At 49.2% G+C, this 24,982-nt stretch overlaps 10 protein-coding genes across 10 annotated transcripts; 6 read left to right on the top strand and 4 right to left on the bottom strand.

Moving 5' to 3' along the window:
• Window positions 1-1,101: 1,101 nt before the first annotated feature.
• N7481_012873 (FHA domain protein) lies at window positions 1,102-2,892 on the top strand (the record flags this gene model as incomplete). The annotated part of the gene is made up of 3 exons (XM_057272092.1): window positions 1,102-1,305; window positions 1,370-2,118; window positions 2,190-2,892. The coding sequence occupies 3 exons, from the start codon at window positions 1,102-1,104 to the stop codon at window positions 2,890-2,892; spliced, it is 1,656 nt and encodes a 551-aa protein (XP_057116280.1).
• Window positions 2,893-4,308: 1,416 nt separating this feature from the next.
• Window positions 4,309-6,048, bottom strand: N7481_012872 (putative proline permease; the record flags this gene model as incomplete). The annotated part of the gene is made up of 2 exons (XM_057272091.1): window positions 4,309-5,614; window positions 5,708-6,048. The coding sequence occupies 2 exons, from the start codon at window positions 6,046-6,048 to the stop codon at window positions 4,309-4,311; spliced, it is 1,647 nt and encodes a 548-aa protein (XP_057116279.1).
• Window positions 6,049-6,779: 731 nt separating this feature from the next.
• Window positions 6,780-9,305, bottom strand: N7481_012871 (glycoside hydrolase family 3 protein; the record flags this gene model as incomplete). The annotated part of the gene is made up of 3 exons (XM_057272090.1): window positions 6,780-8,651; window positions 8,708-9,150; window positions 9,209-9,305. 3 exons carry the CDS (start codon window positions 9,303-9,305, stop codon window positions 6,780-6,782), a joined length of 2,412 nt encoding a protein of 803 aa, XP_057116278.1.
• A 2,113-nt stretch (window positions 9,306-11,418) lies between these two features.
• Window positions 11,419-12,911, top strand: N7481_012870 (bestrophin family protein; the record flags this gene model as incomplete). The annotated part of the gene is made up of 4 exons (XM_057272089.1): window positions 11,419-11,576; window positions 11,639-11,780; window positions 11,851-12,407; window positions 12,491-12,911. The coding sequence occupies 4 exons, from the start codon at window positions 11,419-11,421 to the stop codon at window positions 12,909-12,911; spliced, it is 1,278 nt and encodes a 425-aa protein (XP_057116277.1).
• A 278-nt stretch (window positions 12,912-13,189) lies between these two features.
• Window positions 13,190-15,265, bottom strand: N7481_012869 (ubiquitin-specific protease UBP1; the record flags this gene model as incomplete). Its single annotated transcript, XM_057272088.1, has 1 exon — window positions 13,190-15,265. One exon carries the CDS (start codon window positions 15,263-15,265, stop codon window positions 13,190-13,192), a length of 2,076 nt encoding a protein of 691 aa, XP_057116276.1.
• Window positions 15,266-15,575: 310 nt separating this feature from the next.
• N7481_012868 (Alb1 domain-containing protein) lies at window positions 15,576-16,211 on the top strand (the record flags this gene model as incomplete). Its single annotated transcript, XM_057272087.1, has 3 exons — window positions 15,576-15,591; window positions 15,651-15,934; window positions 16,002-16,211. 3 exons carry the CDS (start codon window positions 15,576-15,578, stop codon window positions 16,209-16,211), a joined length of 510 nt encoding a protein of 169 aa, XP_057116275.1.
• Window positions 16,212-16,252: 41 nt separating this feature from the next.
• On the bottom strand, window positions 16,253-19,027 carry vp16 (tethering complex subunit VPS16; the record flags this gene model as incomplete). Its single annotated transcript, XM_057272086.1, has 6 exons — window positions 16,253-16,501; window positions 16,564-17,929; window positions 17,979-18,472; window positions 18,528-18,656; window positions 18,715-18,821; window positions 18,883-19,027. The coding sequence occupies 6 exons, from the start codon at window positions 19,025-19,027 to the stop codon at window positions 16,253-16,255; spliced, it is 2,490 nt and encodes an 829-aa protein (XP_057116274.1).
• A 265-nt stretch (window positions 19,028-19,292) lies between these two features.
• Window positions 19,293-20,729, top strand: N7481_012866 (uncharacterized protein; the record flags this gene model as incomplete). Its single annotated transcript, XM_057272085.1, has 7 exons — window positions 19,293-19,436; window positions 19,509-19,655; window positions 19,717-19,866; window positions 19,921-20,043; window positions 20,101-20,256; window positions 20,303-20,457; window positions 20,513-20,729. 7 exons carry the CDS (start codon window positions 19,293-19,295, stop codon window positions 20,727-20,729), a joined length of 1,092 nt encoding a protein of 363 aa, XP_057116273.1.
• Window positions 20,730-21,712: 983 nt separating this feature from the next.
• On the top strand, window positions 21,713-23,742 carry N7481_012865 (putative SNF2 family helicase; the record flags this gene model as incomplete). The annotated part of the gene is made up of 8 exons (XM_057272084.1): window positions 21,713-21,981; window positions 22,040-22,466; window positions 22,784-22,885; window positions 22,943-22,962; window positions 23,096-23,200; window positions 23,249-23,368; window positions 23,421-23,506; window positions 23,639-23,742. Coding segments are annotated over 8 exons (1,131 nt in total). The 3' UTR covers window positions 23,641-23,742.
• Window positions 23,743-23,903: 161 nt separating this feature from the next.
• N7481_012864 (uncharacterized protein) lies at window positions 23,904-24,907 on the top strand (the record flags this gene model as incomplete). The annotated part of the gene is made up of 4 exons (XM_057272083.1): window positions 23,904-24,103; window positions 24,160-24,326; window positions 24,382-24,662; window positions 24,728-24,907. The coding sequence occupies 4 exons, from the start codon at window positions 23,904-23,906 to the stop codon at window positions 24,905-24,907; spliced, it is 828 nt and encodes a 275-aa protein (XP_057116271.1).
• Window positions 24,908-24,982: the final 75 nt, after the last annotated feature.

Below are 24,982 nucleotides of genomic sequence, written 5' to 3'. Positions count from 1 at the left end.
TATGATCTATGTGGTATCCTGGAAGGATCTCATACTCCACAATCCTCTCTCTCCTTGGAAAGAGAACAAGGAAGAATCTCGTTTCCCTTGCAAACCGTTTCGAGGTCCGTGCAGGTCCTACTGATCCAATGCGCCCTTGTGATGCGCAATATCGCAGCTGATCATCCGTCCGGTGATCAGCTCAGCTCAGCTCAGGGCAAGAGGCAAGAGGCAAGAGGCAAGACGAGAGGAGCTAGCAGAGACACTTTCTACCAAGTGAACTAACCCACTTATTGCCTCTGCTTCTGCAGAGTGACATCGCGATCGGCATTCCGCCCTCCGGTATACCGTGGTAGACCATGGTAGATACTCGGGGAGGCGCCGAGGCATCCATGATTGAAACGAGTCTTCGTACGGAGTACTTAAAAGGGATTTACACGGGACGGTGGCAAGTCATTGTAGAAGCACCAAGGGGCGTCGGCTAAAGAAGACGACCCTAAAAAAAAGTCCCGAATAGGGCTGCTTCCCCGCAAAAATCGTGCCACTTGGAGTAGTAATCATACTGTCAGTACGGAATCGGAGTAGGAGAGTACTTAGTAACTAAGTTGTAACTCACCCTGTAGCCGTAAAAGTACAGTCAAGAACTAAACTACCCGAAATTCGGCTAGTCTATGTGAATTCCCTTGGTCCAGCCTTTGGTCTCCTGGTTCAACTGGGTTTGGCTCGTCCCGCAAAGTCGCCAACGGTAACATCATACCAAGCCCCCCTCCCCCATTCCCTTTCTCCCATTCTCATCTCTTCTCTTCTTGATTCTTCCTTTACCTTCGCCCCTTGGCTTTGCTGCTCTCTCTCCGAAATTGCGTTTATACTTTTTACTTTTGTACCTTTCTTTGTCACTCCTCACCTCAGACCACCCTCCCCAAGATGCATCACTAGAATCCTCTTCCCCTGTCGCATTGATCGCATTGACCGAATCTGGAATCGCATCAAAGAGCCTCCCCGCTCCCCTCATTCGCAATTGCATTGAGCGCCTGGACGCCCGACCCGAGTCGCGTGGTCCGATCTACAGAGACAGAGAGAGTGAGATAAAAGTGAGAAAGTACTGCTGGTCTCCCCCCCCCCATGTCGGCCTCAACAATGGAGACCGCCACCGCCTCCACCTCCTTCCCCGATTCTTCTTCTCCTCGTTCCAGCCGCCTTCGTCGCTTCAGCCAGCTGCGTACCTACACCCAAAATATCTCGTCCGGTCATCGCTCCCGTAATAGTATCAGCAGCCGAGTCCCTTGGTTGTCACCCTCGCCTGGCACCGATTCCACAGTGACGCAGGTGGGGAACTCCACTGCTCCATGCCCCGAATCTGACCAACCCGCCCTCTCTCGCTACACTTCAGCGCCCCCCCTCGAGCTCCCACGGCCTCAGTGTTGACCAGGTCTCTTCTACCGACTCTTCGCACTCGACCCCTCCGAACGAGTCGCCCCAGTCGTCTCGGACATCCAATGTCATGGCGCGGCTGAGAAGTGCCTCCGCTGTTCAAGGTCGCCCTCCCCGAATGCTGGGCCAAATTACCACCTCAGATGCTCCCACTTCGTCGCCAGAGCCCGCTGCCGCTACACACGAGCCTCCGGAGCCGATAGATACACCTCCTAATGATGCACAAGAGGGAGACTCGAATCAGCCGAAGCAGAAAGCCACCATTCGATTTTTTCCCTACCAAGACACCTATCAGAGCTCCCGACCCTCCCTACCATTCGTCCCAGTCACTCGCACTCTTCCGTCCGAAAGCTGCGTCGTTCGAGTCGGTCGGTATTCAGAGCGTGATGGTATTCCCATTCCCAACCCCGCCGAGCCCTCGGACGCCCCCGTCGGCTTCAAGTCAAAGGTCGTCAGCCGAAAACACTGCGAGTTCATGTTCATCAATGGACAGTGGCATGTCAAAGATGTTGGGAGTTCCTCGGGAACATTTTTGAACCATATGCGTCTCAGCCAGCCAAATATGGTCTCTCGTTTGTATTCCATCAAAGACGGCGATATTGTGCAGCTCGGTATCGATTTCCGGGGAGGAGAAGAAATGATCTTTCGCTGTGTGCGGATTCGCATCGAATGCAATAGATCCTGGCAACAGCAGCCAAACGAGTTCAAGTATGAACCACCCCGTCAGCTGCCTGTCGGGCTTTCCCCTCCTATCGGTTCTCCAGCTAACATGGTGATAGCAAAAACACCGAAAACCTCATCCAAAACCTCGGTAAAGGAGATAACGTGGACTACGCTGGCTGTCGTGAATGCTCTATCTGCCTTGGCTCCGTTTTACGGCCATACCAGTGTTTGTTCATGGCAGCTTGTGCTCACGTGTGGCATTACAAATGCATTAGTCGCCTTCTTCACTCTCCCGATTATCCCATGTTCCAATGCCCCAACTGTCGGGCTTTTACAGACCTGAGTGCCGAGGTAGACGACTCGAATGATCAAGACGTTGAAGCAAAAAGGGCCGCATCTGCATCTGCCAATGTATCAGAGGCAGCCCGCTCCGAAACCCAGACCCCAGCAGATGTACCAGCCCCAAACAACGATGGGCAACAGCCACCCGCGCAAGAAATGGGCCGCCCTGAAGAAAGTGAACTAGTCACCGATGTTGAAAATCTACACCTGCAGGAGGGTCAGCTGCTGAGCGCAGATACCGATAGTCGAGGCTCAAACTCGCCTGCTCCAGATAGTAGCAGTAACGACTTGGCCCGTAGCGCGACAATCAATATCCCTGGCTTTCAGCCCACACAGCCCCTTAATGTTCCGCCCGGTCGATCGTCACATCTCCGCGCGGATACCCCAGTTCGATCGGAAACATCAGATGACAACCCGTTGACCCCACGAAATGACTCCGGCCCTCTGGCATTTGATGGTCGTGCCACTATGCAATAACGGCTCCCGAAATGCACACAAACTCGACAAGACGACTTGATGAGTTATTTCTATCAGACAACCTTGCATCCGTGCATTTTCCACCTCATGCATCGAATCATGCCCAAGTCCCTATCGTAACAGACCTTGGTCATGATCGCGCATACCCGATGGTCTCGTCAATCAGCACCCAACTTTTTGCATACCACTTCCCGTGTCGCGCAATTAAGTGCGCATACACACTAGTTACAGACCATTGATCGGGTTTATCAACGCCGATCAGTTGCATTTCTCTTTTTGTTGAATAGCGTTCACCTCCTTGTTCTTGTTAAATTCCATTGTGTATGGAACCTTGGCGTTTCGTCGTTTCTTCCTGCATCCCACCCTTTCCATCGTTCGATATACCCATTTGAGCAGCCTGGGCTGTTGTTGGTGATTATTGGTGATATCAAGGCGAACTAGGAACCTTCTTTTCGGGCTGGCCTTGGTCTATGTCCTTTTTCACTGTTCATACTAGTACCCCTGGGTCTGGAGTTCTAGATTCAAGAAGTCATTTCTCCGGCCCGGCAATCCACATAAATTTACTACTATTCCCATCAACATAAATGTAGGCTAAGAATAACAAAACAGCGAATTGGCAACTACTAGTACTACTAGTACGAGAGAAAAAATCCATGGATGTTGACTAGGCCGAACCGGGCCAGACAAAATAGGCAGTGATCGTCTCGCTTAAGCTACGGGCAAACTCAGACCCACCACCCGTCCTCACCGCCCAGCACACCTCAGTATAAAATGCCGTCGCCCTCCGAACCTTCTTCTCTTTTTCAAGCGACTCTACGTTAGTGATCCCCCCCCCTACAGTGTTCACAACAGAACACCCTTCTCCCCAGAACTCCTTTTACTAACAACCTCACAGTTCAAAGAATCACTTTAGAGTAGACGTCCTCTTCTAAGCTCTTTATAAGAGCCACAGAATCTCCACCCTTGCTGATGACTACATGTCCTCGATGCCCTAAAGTGAAGCCTTTTGACTCCCGCCTCGACTGCTACGCGTTCCTCACGGTTCTGCGTTAATGTCCAGGGAGTGGTGATGATCTTGACCTGGTCTCGGCGTCTGACTTCGGTCGGCTGGGCCTGGTGGGTGTTGAGGAGGTCTGAAAGGTTTTGATTATGTTACTTCTTCCCCATCATTGATTCGGCAGTGCCGGATGTCTGGAGGGGGGTTAAGACATAGATTAGCGTGTGAAGGCCTGTAATAGAAAAGCAATAGAACAACCTTGAATTTAAGATAATTATGTGCATGTAGTATTTGCGATTGCGCTTGCGCGAACATGAGAGCGTGGTTAGCGGTCTCAGCACTACGAGTAGTCCTGAATCAGGCCAACTACCGGCCAATTCCAGTAAAACTCTGATGTGAATGAAGCCTCGATCACACCATTACCACAACTTCTCCCACATCCGCCGCGCCCAATTCATCTGTGCTAATTCGACTTTCCGCCTCTCCTCCCACTCCCCATCCTCCCAAATCTTACACTCCTCATCGACCTCCGCTTTTCCCGAGACCAAGTCCGCATCAACCGGACTAACAAACTTCGTCCTGTGAAACACCTTCCAAAAGATAAACATCACCGCCCAAAAAGCCAATCCGAAATACGCAGTAACGAATCCTTCAATCGTGAACGGCTTGAATACCGAGAACCCGTTGAGTAACGCAGTCAGGCAGCCGATGACAATAGCGACGATAGCCATGTATGGCTGGCATGGAGCCGCCCAAGGGACGAACGCCTTGCGATCGATACCCTGCGCCTTTAAGGCCCGGTACCAGGCGATGAATACGCAAAGCATGCCCGTGTAGGTTAGGACGAAGGCGATGGTTGTGAGGTCGACGAACCAGAAAAACACCGTTACGGACGATGTATCCGCAACGAGGAAGGTAATACACGAGAGCAGCGTGACAGTCAAGACGCAGTTGATAGGGATACCCGACTTAGTGCATTTGAGCAGGAATTTGGGAGCTTGGCCATCGCGAGCAAGAGAATATAGCGTTCGACTCGAACTGTAAAGGTACGCATTACCGCACGACCAGCCAGATAATAGGATCAGGAGATTTATCAAGTCGGGAAGACCTTTGATATCGAGGTTCTGGATGCCAATTACCCAAGGTGAAGCGGCGGATCCGGCAGCAGCGTCGTCAATGGCGGATATAAGGCGAGGATCTTGTGGACTGCAGATGGTTCCGACGGCCAGGACGCCAATGACGTAGAAACCGACGATGCGCCAGAAAGTCGCCTTAACGACGCGTGGGATTGTATAGCGCGGGTTCTGGATTTCGCCTGCGGCGAGAGCTGGGATGTCTGGACCAGCGACGGAGAAAGCTGCGTAGACCATTACGGAGAAGAAGCCGAGGAATCGACCCGTCACGCCGTCGGTATAGTATTCGAACATTACTCCGTGGGTCCAGTTCCGGAAGCCATAGACATCATGTTTGGGGTTCCCGCCTACCATTGTGATGAAAGTGAGCATGACCAGTCCAATGAGTAATAATATCTTTGTGGAAGCCATGATGAATTCTGCTTCGCCGTAGTATTTGACGGCGACGAGATTGAGACACGTGCAGACGACTAGGGCCATGGCTACCCAGACCGCGGGATTGACGCTGGTATTCCAGTATTGCATTACGGTAGCGACGGCGGCATATTCAGTACAGACTAGCATAACGCCACCGTAGAAGTAGACCCATCCCCTACAGATAGAAATCAACAATGAGAATGTGGATCACTTGTGTGAAATGCGGGGAAGCCCGAGAGGGATGATCCATGTGGAGAACTTGACTTACATGGCGAAGCCGAAAGCTGGGTCAATGAATCGTGCAGCGAGTTCAAAGATCGATCCTCGAATGGGTAGATAGGCACACATTTCCCCGACGCTCAGATTCACGGGTAAGATGAATAGACAGCCCCAGATCAGATAGCCCAGGAATAATGATAGCGGGCCTGCATCGCGCAGGTATGAACCAATTCCGACGAAGAGCCCCGTGCCAATTGAACCCCCAATAGCCATCAATTGCACATGGCGTGAGGCGAGACCGCGCTGGGTCTCCCGGTAGGGGAGAACGGTGCCGGCGTTGGCATCTTCTTTGGAAAGGGGGATATCCTCTACTGAAGCCTTCTTCTCCATGTTGATCGTACTCGTATGCCGAGGAGCTATGAGGGGAATGGATCCAGATCAGAGAGCGGGGGACAATGCCGCTTTATAGCTGAACGCGCACCGACGTTCTATTTGAGGGAAATAGTATGCTCGGACCATTGTGCGAGTGCGGAGTCGTGAGCGCTGTCATGTTGATAGGCATCTCGTGTGTCTTTGAGGGGTTATCGTTCAAGGTATACTGCGCGACGCTCTGGTTGGCTTGTAAAGTGTATAGCACCATGTTTGCAGGTTGAAGAAGCTTCGTCAAACTGCCAAGTACAGATAAAGGAGAGACTAGAGGCGCGCGTTATCAGCGGCACAACTACCCCAACCCCTGAAGGGGAGGAGATGGCGATGCCAAGTGATAAGCCTATCGCGGATTGGATGGGGGCCGGCGGGCGTGACTTACCCCAGTTATGCTAGGTTATGCTAGGTTACTACTAGTACTAGTATGCTTTGCCGGTCCCCGGGCCGGCTATGACTGACTTTAATTCGTGAGGGGTTGGCCTTGGCCTCGGGCAGATTTCAGAGGGGTTAGCAGGAAATATTAGCCTCATTAGATTTGGTTATGAGGACAGACATTCTCGTTCACGGGTTGTATCAATAAGAAAATAGAGTACTCATTCTGTTCATGAAAATTTCCAGTGACACAATAAAAGTAAAACAGATCTATTGTCTATTTGATAACTTAAAGTGTATAGACTACTATATTGCATACTTCTCTAAGAGTCGTTCTTGACCTTGACAGAGAAGGTATCGTGGAGTTTCAGATCCCTCGAACTGGCACCGATGTAAACCTTGTAAGTGCCAGGAGTGACGGCCCACTGCTGTGCCTTCACGTCCCAGTAAGAGATATCGCGACGACGAAGTTCAAACTCTACATCGGCCTTGTGTCCGGATTTGATGTCCACGTTCTCAAACCCACGCAACTGGCGCAGAGGCTGCTGGGCAGCCTTGGGGTAGCTGATATACAGCTGAGGGACATCCGCACCGTCAACGGATCCAGTGTTGTGGACGGTGGCGCTGATCTTAGAAACCACATTCCACAGATCCTCGTAGCCGCCGACGGAGAGCTTGCCGGTAGGATATTTAGAAATCTGAAGTGACTTGGGCGAATCAATCTTGAGATCGGTGTAGGTGAAGTTGGTGTAGGAAAGACCGTATCCAAACTCGTAGCGCGGAGTGACATTGTACGCATCAAAGTAGCGGTAGTCGATGAAATTGCCCTCGGTAAAGTTGCAGTTGTGCGTCTCACAGATTCCGACGTTATAATCAGACTCATTCTTGGCAATCGTGTAGATCAATCTTCCGCTGGGGTTGACGTCGCCGTAGAGAACGTCAATGATCGAGTTTCCAGACTCCTGGCCTAACAAACTGCCATACACAAGGGCAGTCACATTGCCATGCTCAATCCATTGGTCGACAAGACGAGCACCGACTGTGTTGATAACCACCACGGTATTCGCGCAGTTGTCGGCAACTTCGTTGACCAAAGCGTCCTGGTCATCATTGTACAATTCAGTTCGGTCAGCACCTTCACCTGCAAGTGCGTTGATAAAGACAAGGCAGACATCCATGTTCTCGGCATAGTTGCTGATAGACGGTGAGACGGAAGTGGTATCAGATCCCTTTACAACAAGACTAGAGCCAGTGGAAGCAGAGTAGGTATCATTCGCAACCCAACGGAGCATAGTTCCGTCCTGACTCGCCTTGATTGTCAAGGCAATCTCAGGAGTGATGAGATAGGGCAGCGATCCCTGTCCAGATCCAGAATCAGTAGCAAGATGGCCATCATAAGTAGGGCCGGATCCCTGAACACTGAATTCCTGGTTAGGGCCAGCGATGACAGCGCGGGCATTGGAACCAAAGATAGCCATTGTGTGGGGCTTCTTGAGAGGCAGAGCATTTTCCATGTTCTTAAGGAGAGCCAGAGACTTAGCGCCATTAGAACGAATCAGCTTAGCATGGTTACCTCGAACGTCAACGTAGGCATCCTCCTCGGCGGTCACAGGCATGGTGCCATTATCCAGATTGACATAGTAGTACCCAATGAGGTTGCGAACCGCCATATCATTCAAACGGGCTTCAGTCATGTTGTGCTTCTTGAGATAACCCTCAATTGTCAATGTGCTCCAAAGACTGGAAGAACCATAGTCCAGACCGTTGTTTGCCGATAACAGAGCGTGCTGCTGGCCATTGGTATCGGGGAAGACGAAGCCTGGGAAACCAAGCTCAGTCTTGAGAAGATCCATCAAGAGCGAAGAGGATTCGCATGAAAGTGTGTTGTTAACCTTTGTCATAGCACACATGACACCACCAGCGCCGGAGTGGACGGCATCGTAGAAAGACCAGAGATAAGTCTCATGAAGAGTCTTCGAATCGACATTGGAAGAGTAGGGGGCTCCCGAGGATGAGGAAGACGATGAAGAGGAGGAAGATGACATCCCTCCTATGCTCGATGCACCGGAAGAAGATGAAGGCTGAGCTGCTGCAGAGCTCGAGGAGGAGCCCATACCAGGGGCAGCAGCACCACCACCTCCTCCTCCTCCCATACTTCCAGTACGGTTGGTCTCCTGCTCGTTCAGAATGAAATGCTAAGAAATGCAGTGTTAGCGGGAACCGCCTGGGGAGATGCAACCGGATTGCATACCTTGATTCCACCAATGACACCAGTATCCTTGTATGCCTTTGCACCCAAGCCTGTTGCAATCCCGTTTAAGTAGGGGTCCGGTCCAAAGGTTTCAACAAGTCGACCACCCCATGGAGTGCGACCAAGCGGTTGCGAAGTTGGTCCATCAAGAACTTGGATTCCTTTGAGATAGAACTCAGTAGCAATGGCCTTTGACTGGGCATAGATGGCATCCTTATCCCAGGTCATAGCCAATGCAGATGCCTGGCTGAAGGCCGATACATAGTAATAGTCCTGGAGACCCATGGAACCATCCAAGAATTTGAGTGCGGTAAAGGACTGACTTCCATCTGTGGTGTTAACGCTGCTTCCGGTGATGAGGTTGATTTTCTCGGTGGTGTTCAGTTTAGAGACGAATTTGGTAGCTTTCTCGTAGGCGGCTTGCCACTCGTCACTCAGGGTAACTTTGAAGGTATCAAGTTAGTCAAGGCAATTCCAACACATGGGCTTCTGGTGGCTTACCCTCGCCATTTGAGAGAAGACCCTTGTTTGCGTTGCTAGACAATGCAGAGGCAGAACCCAAGAGGGCTGCAAGAAGGGCTGAAGAGTGGAGCTTCATAGCTCAAGTGTGAGATAAACGGGTCCAGAAATGAAAGTTCCAGATGAAAAGGAAGAAGCAGATCAAGAGAGATATAAACTCATTTTAAGCTTATACAGATCGAGGAATCCAGCCTTATTAGTATTCATCCAAACCGGTATTTGCACCGATGAAAAGTCACGTAAAACACCCGAGACGCGTACTGCGTCAGGCTCCAAGAGAGCCGACATCAGGACTGTCGATCAGGACATGAAACAAGTAGAAATCGGCAACTAGTTCGTCCCTTGTCCTGGATCTGGGAGCCCTATCGTTGAATTATGGGGACCATTACGTGGATGCAGGGGGCCATTACGCGGATGGCGGAGGTCCCGGGACTGAAGAGGGTCTTGCAAAACGTGCTGCTCGGAAAACCCGAGATTTAGAGCCATTTAGGGTTCCCGTACTGCAGAGTCGGCAACCCGACACCATCAGGATCCCTGTTTGCCCCGGTAATTGAGAAAGAAGCGTTTGGTTTAAATAAAGTGAGTACGTAGTGTTCCGATGGATCGTCTAGTTTATCTCCAACTTTGATCAAACCAAGATGCCCTTAGGGTGATTGTTTCAAACATCGATTTGCTCCTATAGGTTGGGACTATTGTAGATGACCAAAGAAGTTACGGTAAAGGTCCTCTGCCAGGGGATTAAATTTGGATGCCTAAACAGTGCATTAGGAAAATAAGCACGTCGTCACTGTTGAGGAACGGCACTCCCTGCTCTTCCGATATCCAGGGCCCACTTTGTAAGAACTGAACATCCGGCTCGTCTTAAGGGGCGACAACGATGCGAAAATCGAGACTGTATTGTAACAAAACATCTTTTCATTATCGACGACATCGCTTATTTTTCTTCAATAACATCGCCAGGACCCTGTCCAGAATTTCTCGGGTGCTTGTTAGATCTCTGTCCTTTGTAAGTATGCGTGAAACTGAAACAGCCAGAATGATGGAATTTAAACCCACTCGCAAATTTTTCGCTCACGGGAGACGGAATATCGATCGGATTCAGATTGCTAAAAATGAAGGAAGCAAAGTAAGCAGAAATTTGGTAGACTTGGGGAAATAAAGATGGTTCTTAATACAGCGTACCATGATACCAGACCTGGCTGTAGCTCTGCTACTTATCTATACTCGGGCACGTCAAACACAATGGTGGTTCGGCAGTACCATTCCATGGCGAGGTCTTGATGGCTGAGACATCGGGACCTGCAGAGATCACTGGTGAGAGAGATAGAATGAGAACTTGAAGAAGCAATAAGCCAGCTGCCACTGACCATAGGGAATAGGAGGGAAGAGACACTGAAGTTGTGATGGGATGGAAGAGAGAGAGCAAAGCTATTGATGGAAGGAAGGAACTCTACCTACTAGTAGTACCTATAGTACAAATTGCTTGATCCGAACAATTCAGGATCCTGAGTACATAACTGGGTAGGATACCATATACTACGAATATGATCTTCATCTCTATAATACTGGCTTTCTACTAGACAAATGACATATGTATAGTGAACACTAGTAATTTTGGGAGGCTGCCCAAGAAACACTGGATTGCAGCTAAGGGAGGAAGGTAGTCACCCTCCCGACGGATTGCAGAAAAGGGACCTTCGCTAATGAGATATATCATACTATCCTCCAGGGCTACCTAGCTACCTAGAGTGAACCTGCATGACGTGCAGACTAGCCACGCCTCTCACAACTAGTGAGCACGGCCTTGTCCAATGACTCGTTACTATAATTGTTTGCGAGCCAGCCCCCAGTCGACATTTACTTGCATAGTATAATTTAACATCTAATATAGCCATGGTATCCGAATATTAAACCCAACATCCAAGAAGAATCCCCAGTCTAAGATACCAGGTACGTAGACGTCAAGGCCATATGTCATGGACGCCGATCCTTACGGCTTCCCCACCTTTTGTCCGCCCACGCTTTGTTGACATCGCCGAATCTCGACCCACCCCTATTGATTGACCGCCAGACTGTCTCTGATCGACGAGGCTGTGTCCGGCCCTGTTCCATTACCTTGTCGATAACAGAGGAGATCCTTGACCCAGGAGGCATATCTGCGTCAACTCTATCACAGCCAAAGAGTTATCTCGATGTCCATCGAACGGGTTCGGCAGAGCGGGCCGCGCTTGAACTTCAGCGAGCCGCCCACCCCGACCATGAGTCGTCAGAATACCTCACTATATGAGAGACATCATAAGCGACGTACCACACATCCGCACTTACTATCGTCTCGCAGGAAGCCGAGAAGGTGAGTTGAGTTGAAATGCGCTTTCAGTCCCGACAATCCAATAAAACTAACATCCCGCGCAGATGGCCACTCGTCTTCCGCTTTATCAAGGGTGCAATCCATGCCGAGATCATTCTACCCGTTGTTCTGCACGCACTATTCACAGCATTCGTGGTATATCTCGATACATATGTCTTTGACTCGGTCGGATTACCCGCTAGCATTGTTAGTCCCCCACACCCCCTCATATGGCAGGATACCATAACTCCAAGTTGTCAACTAACTATCATTCCAGATCCCATCCCTCTCCATCGTCGTGGGTCTAATCCTCGTCTTCCGCAACCAAACCTCCTACAACCGATTCTGGGATGGCCGCAACGGCATGAGCACACTGAACACCTGCGTCCGCAATCTATCGCGAACAATAGTAACAAACAGCTACAACACTAAGCGCGGTCCACCAACTCCATCCGAGCGCGAAGATATAGAGCGCACAATTCGCATCCTAGTCGCCATCCCATTCGCTACGAAGAATCATCTTCGCGCGGAATGGGGCGCGGCATGGGCTGGTGGTGGATTTCTCGGAAACGACGTGGACGAGCATGGCACTGCGGCGTATAATCCCGAATACGCGGGTTTACTTCCAGCTGGACTGGAGGGACATGAAGATGAGGGACTGGGATTACCGTATCAACTGACTTTCTTTGTGGATGGTTTTATCAAGCGTGGTGAGGATAGGGGTTGGTTTAGTGCGCCCAGTGCGAGCCAGATGCAAGCGCAGTTGAATACGCTTCTTGAGGCGTATGGGCGGATGGAGACGATTAAACTTACTCCGATCCCTGTGGCACATCTGTAAGCTTACACGATTGATTTATTCGAAGCACTGCCAGTGGAAGAAAGAGAAAGGGACCCAGTGTACTGACATGACTATACAGGATTCATCAGAAACAAGTCCTCGCCCTGTTCGGGTGCGTACTTCCTTTTGCGATGGTGGATGAGATGGGCTGGTGGGCTATTCCCATTGTGAGTTTGGTGATTTTCACTCTTTATGGAATCGAGGGAATTGGGTCTCAGCTTGAGGACCCCTTTGGTTATGACAGGAATGATATCAATATGGATGCTCTGGTCGGCGATACCAAGACAGAGATTGACGTTGTTCTGAGCGAGTGGCGTCAACATTCCAAAATGATGGATGGTAGTATGAACTTGAATACACGAGAGGGAGAGACACATGGAAAGCAGTGCTTGGACGCGGGCAATAATGGCAACGGAACCACTTTGAATGGAGAACGGGATAAGGCAAAGTATTTACCGACTGATCTGTTTCTCAAGTCGAGACCCCGGACAGCAACTTGAACTAGAAGTTGTATACTATTTTAAGACTATTTTATTCAAGAGTACCTCATAGCACATGCGTTTCAAGATGGTGAGAGTTCAAATAGCCTCCTTGCGGGTATGTATGATTGCGATAGGCTTTGCGCTAGAATTACATTTCCAAAAATACAAATAAAGACATAGTCCCCTGTAAACGCCCCACATGAAATATATACTCGGGTATCACGATGATGCAGAAGCCGACTGGACGGCGGTGTCGTTGACGAAAGAAGCAGCAGAGTATTGGAAAGGAAGGAGGATCAGGTCGCGCTGATGATAGATGGGGAGCCAAGTGAATCAGGGGTGTTCTGGACATTCACATCCGCCACCTCTGCTCCTTCCGAAGGTGGCGTCGAAGGCTTGATAGTCTCAGCAGACAAGTGCTGATCCGGGGTGGAAACACTAGTCGCACGCGAGGTGCTAGAATCTGCATCCGTGATTGTGGATTTCGTGGACATGTCTTCAGACATAGTGAAATTGGAGAGCGACTCTGCCAGGTCGTACTGGACAGTTTTTGGATCAACTGCCTCTTCGGAGCATTCGGGGACGTTGTCCTTGATCGCTTCGTAGAAAAGCATGAAAGCACCACCTTGCGACATCACATGCCCTTCGCTCACCATTTGCACATCGTCATCACTGAGCCGGTACCAGCGCTCCAGTTTCTCCTTGTCGCCTTCGGCCTGCAGAACTTCGTCTGGGACAGGTGCCGGAAAAACTGCTGTGGGGTACTTGCGGTAGCAGATGTAATGCCCATTTTCATGCCGACCATAATGTGTGATGATGGCTCTGAGCTGGTATCGTCTGCTCGGGATATCAATTGCTTCACCCGCGCGAGGAAGCATAGACTGAGAGGGGTCGGTAATCCATTTCTCACGAGAATCCCCAGATTCTTCGGTTGGCCGAATGCCAAGACACCACTGGTTGAGATCCATGATCCTGGGGAAATTGACACCGGCATAATTCTTCTTGAGCATGTAGGTCGTCTCGTCAAACAGACTTCGATTGATATGTACAACGAGAGACTCTGGCGCTCGAGCAATGACCGCTTGCCGAGATTTTGTCGAAGTAACCCGGTTCTTTGAGGGAATATGGCATTTTTCTGTGAGCGTTTTCTCGGCGAAATCGTCTGCCTCCAGGGCGGCATTTACGGCCTCGAGTCTCGTTTGTGCGGAGATTCTGACAGCGTCTGACAAGCCAGACGATGTGGACTTGTCCGCGAACTTATCAACTTCGGAACAATCGCCCAAGAGGTTATTCAGTTGTTGTTGAGCACGCAGGAGCGTACACTTGGCGCACTCCACGCCTTCGATTTCCTCTAATGCGGTGTAGTGATCCAGGCATTCGTCCACATCGTATTCATACTTACTCCCTAGCGGTACCGTTAGGCAGTTGAATGGGATAAGAGAGAGTCCCTCTGTCCAACCACACTTGGTACAGCCGACTCGTTGAGCAAGTAGGCCTTCGAGTGGATTGCGACCCAAGGCCGCTTCATTTGTTGAAGCCGCAATAGAACTGTCGTCACCGGTCGTTGACTCAGGGCTGTGGCCACCAAGAATGTTCTCCTCCGGACCGGCCATCTTAAGACCCATATTCCTTGTTTGTCCCTTTGAAGCCTGTCGGATTTCGATGTCGATTTGGTCCACCAATTTCGAAAAGTATTCTTGGGCGTCTTGCTGTTGCCAACTGCTCATTGACTTGAGCTCCGATGGGATCCATAACTTGTTTCCGGAGTTTGATGCACTATTCAAAAGTTCGATAATACTCTGCAGTGCTTGGTGCGTTGAGAGCGGACTCTTCTCAGCCACTTCATCGACATTTCGCCTCAGAAAGTTCGAGAGAGATTTCAAGGAGGCCAGCCCTTGAATGGTGCTATTTTGATAACAGGAGTTGTCCCAGTTTCCCAGCCCCGAGGGAGTCGTATCCCTGCTGTTGCCCAAGAAAACGCTGCCGATGCCGGAGAGCGACCGCGGACGAGGAAAGGAAGGGAAGGAGGTGTTGTCAAGACCGAGAATCCGTTGCATCGATTCACTTTTGGCGTGGAAGGTCATTTGCGAGGGGTTGGAGGGGTCGGAATCGGACGGTGACATTCGGGAGTCTAATGCGACAAGGATGCGCGAGGGCGTTATGTAGACGAGAACGTTCCAAAGAAACTGGATGAGGGACACCGGAGCGAAGCCAAAGTGGTCCGCAATTAGATAAAGAGATGCGAGGCCAACAAGCGTGTATGCTAGAGTCTGGTGGTTCTGTAGGGCTGTAGCAGATGTCGCATCGTGGCTGCTCGAGCTTGCGTAATAGATGGGGCCGTTCGAGATGTCAGCTCTCCCTTGAGCATTCATGGCGGAAAGGGTCTGTTGAGAGAGCTGCTGTAGTACAGATGCGTGTCAGGCATGGACTAGCAGTATGTGGTTGACCAGCCCAACAAAGGGTAAAGGGAGGCTTTGTAGGAAGGTGGAGGGGAGAAACGAAGTTGAGTTAAATGCTTTGTACGGAGTATGCCAAGATTGTCAATGTATATTTTGGTCCCGGGCTGCGCTTCGGGTTCATCGCGCCCTCCGTAAACTTTTTTTTTATCGATAGCGGTTCTCCACACACATTTTCAGTACCCTAAAGTGGGAGAGACTTGATCTTTTCAAAACACAACCCATCATGGCGAAAAGCAGACGTGAGTCGCATACATTTCCTCTCCCCTCTCTTTGTAACATGTTTCTAACACTCCTCTAGCTGCTGGTCAAAATACCCGCGCGGCGAGGCGCGCTGCCACCCCCGAGGACAAATCCATAGCCGCTTTACCACGAGCTGATTCCCCCACTACTTCGCGACCTTCCCTCATGGCCGATCGTGCAAATATTGGCGTTTCCAAAAAGAAGAAAAACAACAGCAAGATTACAAGGGCACAGCGTTTGAGACAGCAGAAGGGACTGGAGAGAGCCGAGGCCGTCTCTGACCAGTTGCAAATCAAGAAATCCAAAAGCCTTGTTCGAGCTAAGGCCATCAAAACAAGAAGTGTATGATTCTCCTATTATTGACACACTATTCCATCAAAGTTCCGCGGCGACTGACAGAATATTCTAGGCTGAGTGGGAGGACACCAACCGCACTGCATCCGCATTTGCAGCTCTCCAGCAAGACGACGAAGACGAAGAAGACGAAGAAGACGACGAGGACGCTGCCATGGCCGAGGACAAGCCGCAGCAAAAGCCTAGGGCAAATGTCTTTGCAACCCCAACGGAGCTGGAGGATGCGGACCCTGCCCCGGTTGACGAAGATGATGAAATCACTTGAACATGATATGCCGCCCCAAATAATGTCGACGCTCTTACCCATTACTTCCTTGGCTTGAGTTGGTTGATCATACGTTCGATCTCTGCGGACGCCGGCCCAGACGCTTTGGTTCGAAGGGCTTCAAGGGTACCCAGGTCCTTGGCTTTTTGTGCCTCTTCTCCTGCCTTGATGATCATGCCACACTTCACCCACATTTCAATCCGCTCAGCAGGTTTTAGAGTTGTGCATTTCGGGACAAACGCGGATGCCAACTTCGTGTTTCCTGCACCGAGAACCTCGTTATAAAAGGGCTGCCGTTTCCATATTAGTACAGAGTCAAATAGCCACGACTTGCATGCCAATGATATCTTACCTCCCATCCAATTGGGGACTTCTTCGCCTTTGCGATTTCTTCCAATTCGCCCCAGTCCCTTTTTGCGACCAGCGCTCTTAATCGTAGCCACCAGTAAGTCTTCTCTGGCATCTTGAATTCCGATTGCATCTTATGCGCTCGTTTCCCGTAGCCCGCTCGGAATAGTCTATATATCGTCTCATTCAGACTGAGACCGAGGAACTCAGCGCGGTCTGCAAGGTCCTTGTCCAAAGCTTCTTGAGCCTTTAGAAGTTGTGAGGCCTCCGAAACAAGTTTCTGCTGTAGTACCACCGTTGGATCCTTTGAGTCGGATAGTAAACGTGCCGCCAGGTGAAGTTTCTCGGTTTTGCGCTCTGGTTCAATTTCTCGTAGAGCTTCCGACAGCAAGACATTCGAGCCATCGACAGGTCGATCATCTTGATAGAATAGATCCTTGAGAAGTTCCGTATCTTCACCTCGGGCAGCAGTTTCAACCAATGCAGATGCCATAGGGCGGCTGTTGATCGTGCGGAAAAAGCTGGCGAGAGGTAGCTTACTCTTCAAGTGCAAAAGAACGTAGTTTACCAGGTCGTCGTCGCCACTTTCAATCGCCTTATCCAGTGCCACCTCATCCTCTTCCATGTTCAATAGCAGAGGCACCTGCTTGCCAGCACGAGGTTCGTGGTCAAGCAGCTTAGTAGCCAAGTGTGTTCGTCCTTCGTCGTAGGCGGTTTGTGCGATTGTTTCGAAAGAGATACCCGGCTTTCCTTCCAGTCTTTGGACAATGAGTTTGCATACGGCCTCGTCATCTACCGTGGAGACCCGGACCTTTTGACTCGCCCAGTGAACATAGATTCGATCTGCGGGTATTTCGAGATATTCGGAGACACGAATTGCTAGCATGTACTCATGGCGACTTATGAGTCGTTCGATGAGGCCTTCGGGGGTCAAGCGTAAATATTGCTCGTATGAGAGTGGTAAGCCGACTTTGAAATCCCGGACGGCGAATAGAACTCGAAGCTTTTCGGTCATCGCAACAAATTCGTCACTGTTGTAAAGCACGAGATCTGACTTCCCAAACGAAGCAGCCTTTAAGAGACGTTTCTGCCAATGTACATCAAACTCATGGCCAGCTGCCTTGATGCAGGTATCTACTGCATCAGGGAGGTCTGATTTGATGCCCTGTATGTGTTCATCGGCCTTTGGTGACATCTTCTCTAGTTGCTCCACAGAATCAAGAAGCACTGATGCTGGGGTAGAAGAGCCTAGCTTGAAGATCTTCTCCGTCACATCTGTGACTTTTTGTAAGAATTCACACGTGTCGTTCGTTATTAAGCGAACACCATCGAATTCCGGTATGACATGGACCCGGGCATCATAATAGAACCTAATGGCCGTTAATAATGTACTAGAAGATCGAGGGTACGTTCACTGACTTGGATGCGGCTCCACTGGGGCCAACCAAATGGATCTCATCTTCCCAGGCAAGAACCACGGCATCATCTCCACACCAATTCATAGAGCTGGGAACAACTCGGGACTTGGAGTCGTACTCGCAGAGTTTGTTCTGGAAGTCGACGCTGACGACCCACAGTTTCCCTTCGCCAGTGAAAAGTGCCACAAAACGTCCTGACGGAGAGACGCTGAGGTGCTTGAATGGCCCGTCCTGCAGGATCTTATCTTCTGCTTCATTCGAATCGACAAGATAGACTGTTTTATCAACGGCCAGCAGAACCTCGACTGAGCGCGAAAGCGTATGCGCGGGTGGGCTTAGCGCCCAAGAAGAGACCTCGCCTTCCGGACAGGCGGCGAGAAGTCGCGGGCGTGGTTCGTCGTATTTTGAGACAGAGATTAGCTGATTATTAGACAGCAAAGCCACTAGACCGGAGGCCCAAAATTGGCAGCTCCGCACCCCGTATTCCTCTGCGCCCTGCATACCGTCAGCGATTTGCAATTAGGGGTATCATCTTTGGAAATGGACCCACGTTGCCAAGCGAGAAAGATGTGAACTCGCCATCTAACCCAAAGTAACGACGGACCGTGCCATCTTCAGCAACAACGAGGAGTTCCTCTTTGTCGGACCATCCAAGGCCTCGAATGGTTGTTTGGTCCCACTGAGAAGCAATTAGTTTCCGATATGCTTTGGAATACATAAATAATAGACACAAGTACATTAATTTGATTGATAAGTTTGCCTGAGCATGAGTAAATGTCGATACCCGACCGCAATGCTTGCGAGTCGCGTAACCTGAAAGGTTTGTTATCATCACGATAGAGCGCTGGGACAAAATCATCATTAGCTTGCACCACCACTGATCATGAGACCTGCTTGAGTCGTACCTATCGCTCCTCCATACGGAGCGCCCGCAACGATGTAGTTCTCTAGTTCGACCTCTTCATCGAACACGGCATCGTAAATCGGAATTTTGCGATAGAAACTGTCGCCGAGTTTTTCCCAGTTGGCTAGGGGATTTGGAGGAGCCATTTCTGGCCGATATGTATCACAGATGATGGCCTTTGAACAGACCGTCAATCCATGTCCCCCGTGTTGACGTTGGCGACGGAGGGCCAGGCGGAACTCGGCCAAGGCGGTTGGATACGCTAGTCCAAAAGGGGTAGCTGTTTGTGGCCCCTAAAGTCAGGTGTCGAGGCAGCAAGGCCAACGTCAACTGTCCGTCTGTTCCCCTCCACTCATCATTGCCGTCATCACATTTCCCCAAGGGCATCCAGTACCTTCATGGAGTTGGAAAATGGATGATCACAACCTGGAAGAGATTGCCCGACAGCTCTCTGATCTGGAAGTGGCGCTGTTTCTGTGCCTAGCGAGTCGCGAGCATTGCCTGATTGAGACCACGGGGAATTGTCTCAACGATCTTGCAAAAGAGTTGGTTTTAGTACATCTCTCACTCCCTGCTTCATCGATTTCTTGATATCCTTTTAGGACCAACGACTGACGTACTCTTCAGATAGCTTCCAACACATTTGAACTGTCATCCTGCATTGTTGACTGTACCCCCACAACCTCCATTGGGGAGCTTCACGATGATATTCTCACCTCAGAGGCGCGCAGGAATCAAGAGAGACCATCATACTTTCGAATGAAAACAGAATCGGTGTGCTTCCCACGAATCTTTTTCCGGACTTTGTGTATAGCTTTGGGCTAACGTGTCACAGTCCAGTAATCTCTCGTCATATATGGGCCGTCGGGATCGAAGCAAATCCCCGATCCCAAATACTCCCTTGGATGAAACAAATGTGGTCAATGTGGTCATCGCAAAAAACTTCAATGTGGTGGAGGATGATGTTCAGGTTCAGGCATTGCAGGTAACACTCCCTCGTCCTAAAATGACAACGGGGCCATGCTGATGGAATCTACAGTTGATGCGGACAAGGAAGTTAGTCACCGAGATGGGAACTCTCAGTGCACCAGAAAGCTTCCTCTTCATACCACTGGTAGTCCGAGAATCTGATCAGCTCAAACCTGCTCTACAGACACATCTCGTGAGCTTTCTCTCCAGCGAGCCAATTTCCTAGTCTCGTTCTAATTTGAGAACACAGGCCGAACATCTCTTGGTATCACATTTCCATGCCCCTGAAGATGGATTTGTGTTTCTGGAAGAAAGTGAATGGTTTTCAGACGGCCAACTCTCTGCGTCTTCTGTTGTTCACAATACCAAATTGGCCAAAAGGAAATGTGCCAAAATCGATACTACAGTAATAATTACTCCCTGTTTCGTTTTATGTTACTAACGACTTGAAGCAAATCGAGTGTCTCCGAGACGCGAGTGAATCGATAACCACAAGCGCGGAGGTAGTTCGATATATCCAGGATATCGTTGTCTTTCTGCGTCTCAGCCGTGCTGTTGCCGGCGGCGTCTCTGCGAAAGCAAATAATCAATTTGCTCGGTTCGCACAGTAAGTCATGTCTGCCATTTCATCTGGGATATTTCTTGTTGACTGTAGAACTCAGATTTCTGGCTCCAGTCCACGGTATTGATTACCTTACGCCATCAATTGTGGCACTGGCCGCGAGAAAGGTCTTCCGCCACCGAATCATTGTTGCAAACCCAGATGACGACCGCAGTCTCCAATACGGAAGTGATCTGGGGGCGGTCTCTCATGTCCTGATGGATGTGACTCCAGACTCCATCTTGGATGGCGTCCTGGCCTTAGAGCCGCCGATATGACCATTGCGTTGTGAATTTCTATACCCCACTGGCGAGTCAATTGTAAAAATATCCCAGTTTGTCAGTCCAGAAATGTCTTCCGTTCATGTAATCCATGGATTCATAGCCTGAATTTACTTCAATCGTTTATATCCATCTTCCAAAGTCACACTTTCCTCTGCACACTCCTCTACTCACTCCTCTACTCACTCCTCTACTCACTCCTCTACTCACTCTGCCACTCGCCCTTCTACTCGCCCTTCTACTTATTCCTCTACCTACTCCTCTACTCGCTCCTCTACTTCTTTACTCCATTTTCTCCCTCCTCTATTCTTTCTTCTTTTTATTCTCTACTGTTTCCTTCACCTACCTCTTCCTCACTACTTCTCTCTTACTATCTGTCCCTCTCCCCCTCTCTCTTGGCTCTTGCTAGCTAGTGCTGTGTTCCTGGGTAGCACAATCTACCTTATTAGTATGTCCTTTCTCCAATCTCCTTATTATTTCTAACACCGACAAATCTCTCCATCGCTCTATTTATCTGCCCATATACTACCTCTTCTCGCCTTCCATCTCTCCATCTCTCCATCTATCACCCCTTCCTATCTTTTCATCTTCCCATCTACAACACTTTTCATCTTCTCAACTCCTTCATCAACCGAAAAGTTTGTTCTCACAGCCCATATCTCATCAGACATATTAATCTCAATACTGATCCTAAACTAACCAGATTGCCTCTCTGACTAGCAGGATTTCCATCGAAGCCTTCATTATACCTTACTTTCCACATTATCTTCCATGGCCTCTCATCGGATTCTGACTCTGGTCTTCCAGTTGTGTCAACAGCATGTCGATAAATGTTTACTTGGGATGAATACGGAAAACAATCTTGGGGCAGAATCGCACCTTCCGGTTAGGAGTATGCTGAGACAAGGTCGACAGCTCATTCAGCAGGCGTCCAATTGCCTAGAAGCAGGTCCGTTGATGAGTTCAGCGATCGTCAAAAAATGACGGAACAGTCGTCCAAGATCAAATCACGTCGAAACACCCACGCAGATTATCTCAGCCCCCCCGAAAGTCCACCCGCCAAAGGCCTACCCGCCAAAAGTCTGCTCCCGAAAGTTTACCCCCAGAAAACGAAATCAATCGGTCATTTTCGCTGGCTGAAGATCTCCACACTCAACATTCTCCGAGTCCATGGAACATTCAAATTTCTGATGATGAATCTCAATTCAAAGAGAGTTCCAGTGAAAAAACAGCCAGTAGCCACAGGTAAGTATGCCCAGGATTAATTCGATGTGATTATTTTGATGTCCAGATCTAACATCTTATAGTCCCAAGAGTTCTGAGATACCATTTGAATTCCCCGAGTTCCTCTCAGCAGAGGACCAAGTTCAAGTTCTGAGAGCCCAGAATGAAAAACAAAAACGCCAAATGCCACTTCAAGGCAGTTCTTCCAGTGATATCGATACGGTTTTGGAAGACTTTGAGGAGCATGAGCATGATGCCCATAGCCATGACTATGAACTTGAAGACTATAACACTCAGAACGATTCCGACGACGACGACAATTTACTGTTCTGCAAACTGACAGAATTTGCCGAGGAGTTACTTGATCGCGACATCGAGAAGGACGAACCGATAGCTCAAGAGCTCGGACTTGAAGACACTGACATTCACCAGGGAGCTGTTTCAGGAAACGTCCAAGAAGCGACTGTCCAAGAGTCGGCCTCCAAATCGAAAAAGAAATCACCGAAACGAGTAAGCTCCAAACTCTAACGGAAGGAACAGGAGACCGCAAAGGCAATAGGACGTCTCAGGATTTCTACAGACAAAAAGGTGAAGTCGGATGGCGTCAAATTCGACACCGGATCTACCCAGACAGGGCGACAGTCTCAGACAAAGACCACCAGACTCTCGGATCAAGAGCTTCGGAGTCTTTTTGTCTATAGTGACATTGTCAAAATTTCTGAGATAAACTCAGAGTTACCTGCAGTGGAGTCCGAAAGGTTGCCATTGAAGAAATGGTCGCGAGTATCCCTACTTAACAACAAGCCGAAGCTCGATCAGACAAACAGAGAAAAAACGAGGCGATCAAACAGTTCGATCACAAGCCAAAAAGTGACCAGCAGGGACTCTGGAAGCTTAAAGGCCTGAACACAAGCCTCTTCCACCACCAGGTATGAAAGTCTAGTTCATGATCATTTCAGTACATTGAAGCTAACTCTAAATATTAGGTTCTGGCTGTGGGTTGGATGTTAGTTTTTGATCTTCGTAACTCCCTATTTATCAATCACTAATATCTTTGCTATCCAATCTAGCGTGATCGAGAAAGATCAACTACGCCGCCATATGGTGGCTTGCTCTGTGATGTAATGGGGTTGGGCAAGAACAGTCACGGCACTTGCTAATATCCTGGACGGCCGACGCCGGGATGAAGATGAGCGAAGGCCTCCCACCCTGATCATTGTTCCCTCACAGCTTGTTGATCACTGGTAAGAGCTTCCATGGATAATTCAATTACATATACTGACACTGTCCAGGATGCAACAAATGAAACTCCTTTTCGATCCTGGTGTTTTTGGTACCGTCTTCAAGTGGGACAATCAATCAATCTCTGCCTTTGAATTTAATCTCGACAGCATTCTTATCTTTGATGTGTTGTAAGATCTGGTCCACAGCTCGATTTATAAGACTTTACTAACTCTATCCTAGACTCGCCACATTTGAGAAAATCCGGATATCGTATCCAAATTCGAAGGTACCGATTGAACATCAATCGGACGAGGTTATCGATAAATGTAGGTCTGAATTTACGACCGCGGGCAAGGCGTATTTTACAAGATCGAATGGTATAGAATCGTGCTTGACGGTAGGTGTGCCTTTCCTGGAGAAGCTCACACAAAAGGCTGTACCCTAACTAACCTCTACAGAGGAACATGTCATCAAAAACCGAGACTTGCAAACATCCATGGCTGTGCGAGCTCTAGGCAGACATTTCAAGTGGATTCTCAGCTGGACTCCTCTACACAAGTAAGCTTGGTTCATCACATGATCTTGACGCAAGATAACTACTAACCACACCTTCCTTTCGAGCAGTTTTCTTCTTCCTTCCAAATTCTTCATTCACCTTCAGCCCTCTCATTTTTCCTTCGGCCTCTTCCCTCTTTCTCACTTTCCCTTTACTTCCTCCTCACCATGTCTCTCACTCCCAATCCCCTTTCTGAGTTTCTCATCACAGAGTCCGCAAGCAAGTTCAAAAGCGCAAACGATTTTGCTGAACATGTGTATTCTCTCATTTCAGAAGTGAAAGAGCATCGCGTCTTTCTGTTTACCGAAGTGCCCGAGTCGTGGGGTAGAGCCGCTTTCGAGGCAGTCGATGAATCCTTTCCTTGCCGGTATGTTAACAGAGCTATATGATCTTCGGTGGCCTTTTATTGATTTATTCTTCCAGGCAAACTCTTGATCCATTTACTCATACCTTACGAGTCAAGGCAATGCTGGAATATATTCATGAGATCGCTGATCAGTGGATGCCTCTTATGGTAGAGAAATGGCGCTATCAAGACAACCTTCTGACACAACATGAGCGCCTCCTGCTGTCGTATGTGGGCAATACAAGTAAGTCATCTCATCATCTCCAACTGAAAAGAATCTCTGGACTAATATAGAATAGCGCTGCGATTTACCTCTGGGCCATGTCGCGGCTGGACCAAATCTCCCGACTTTACCATTCAGGTTGAGGGTCAGAGCTTCCCAAGTATTGTGGTCGAAAGCGGTTGGAGTGAAGGTTATAACAAATTGTTTGAAGATATCAATCGGCTCATCATCGGGGGAGACGGAGAAACTAACATCGCCATCCTCATGAATTGGCGACAGAGAGTCAACGGTGTTACTGGCATTATTGAGGTATATCGACGCGATAACACAAATATTCCTCAACTCCTACACAGAGAAGTATGTTCAAGACAACTTGAAGCTATTTAATTAATAGGTTGTATACTAATTCCTTAACTTTCCAGGATATTTTTCCACGCCCGGACCCCCCTACTGTTTCCATGATTCCGATCCGTCGGGTTGACTTGTTCGGACGATCTCTACTGACCGGAAGTAATCCAAATGATGTACTGAATCTCGACCTTGAGATTCTTCGAAACGTGGCAACTCTTGGTCTTCATCGTATGGGCCTTTCTCCTTTCTAGTTCAAAACAAGGTCATCGGGAATCGCGTAGTACTTCTCACTCTTACATAGCTTAAGTATCGCTTAAAGGTCTTGA

Source organism: Penicillium waksmanii, assembly GCF_028829765.1.
Source record: "Penicillium waksmanii strain IBT 27052 chromosome Unknown utg000010l:1.0-3698451.0:1.0-3701458.0, whole genome shotgun sequence".
Taxonomy (NCBI): Eukaryota; Fungi; Ascomycota; class Eurotiomycetes; order Eurotiales; family Aspergillaceae; genus Penicillium; species Penicillium waksmanii.
This window is presented reverse-complemented; position numbering and strand designations above follow the sequence as displayed.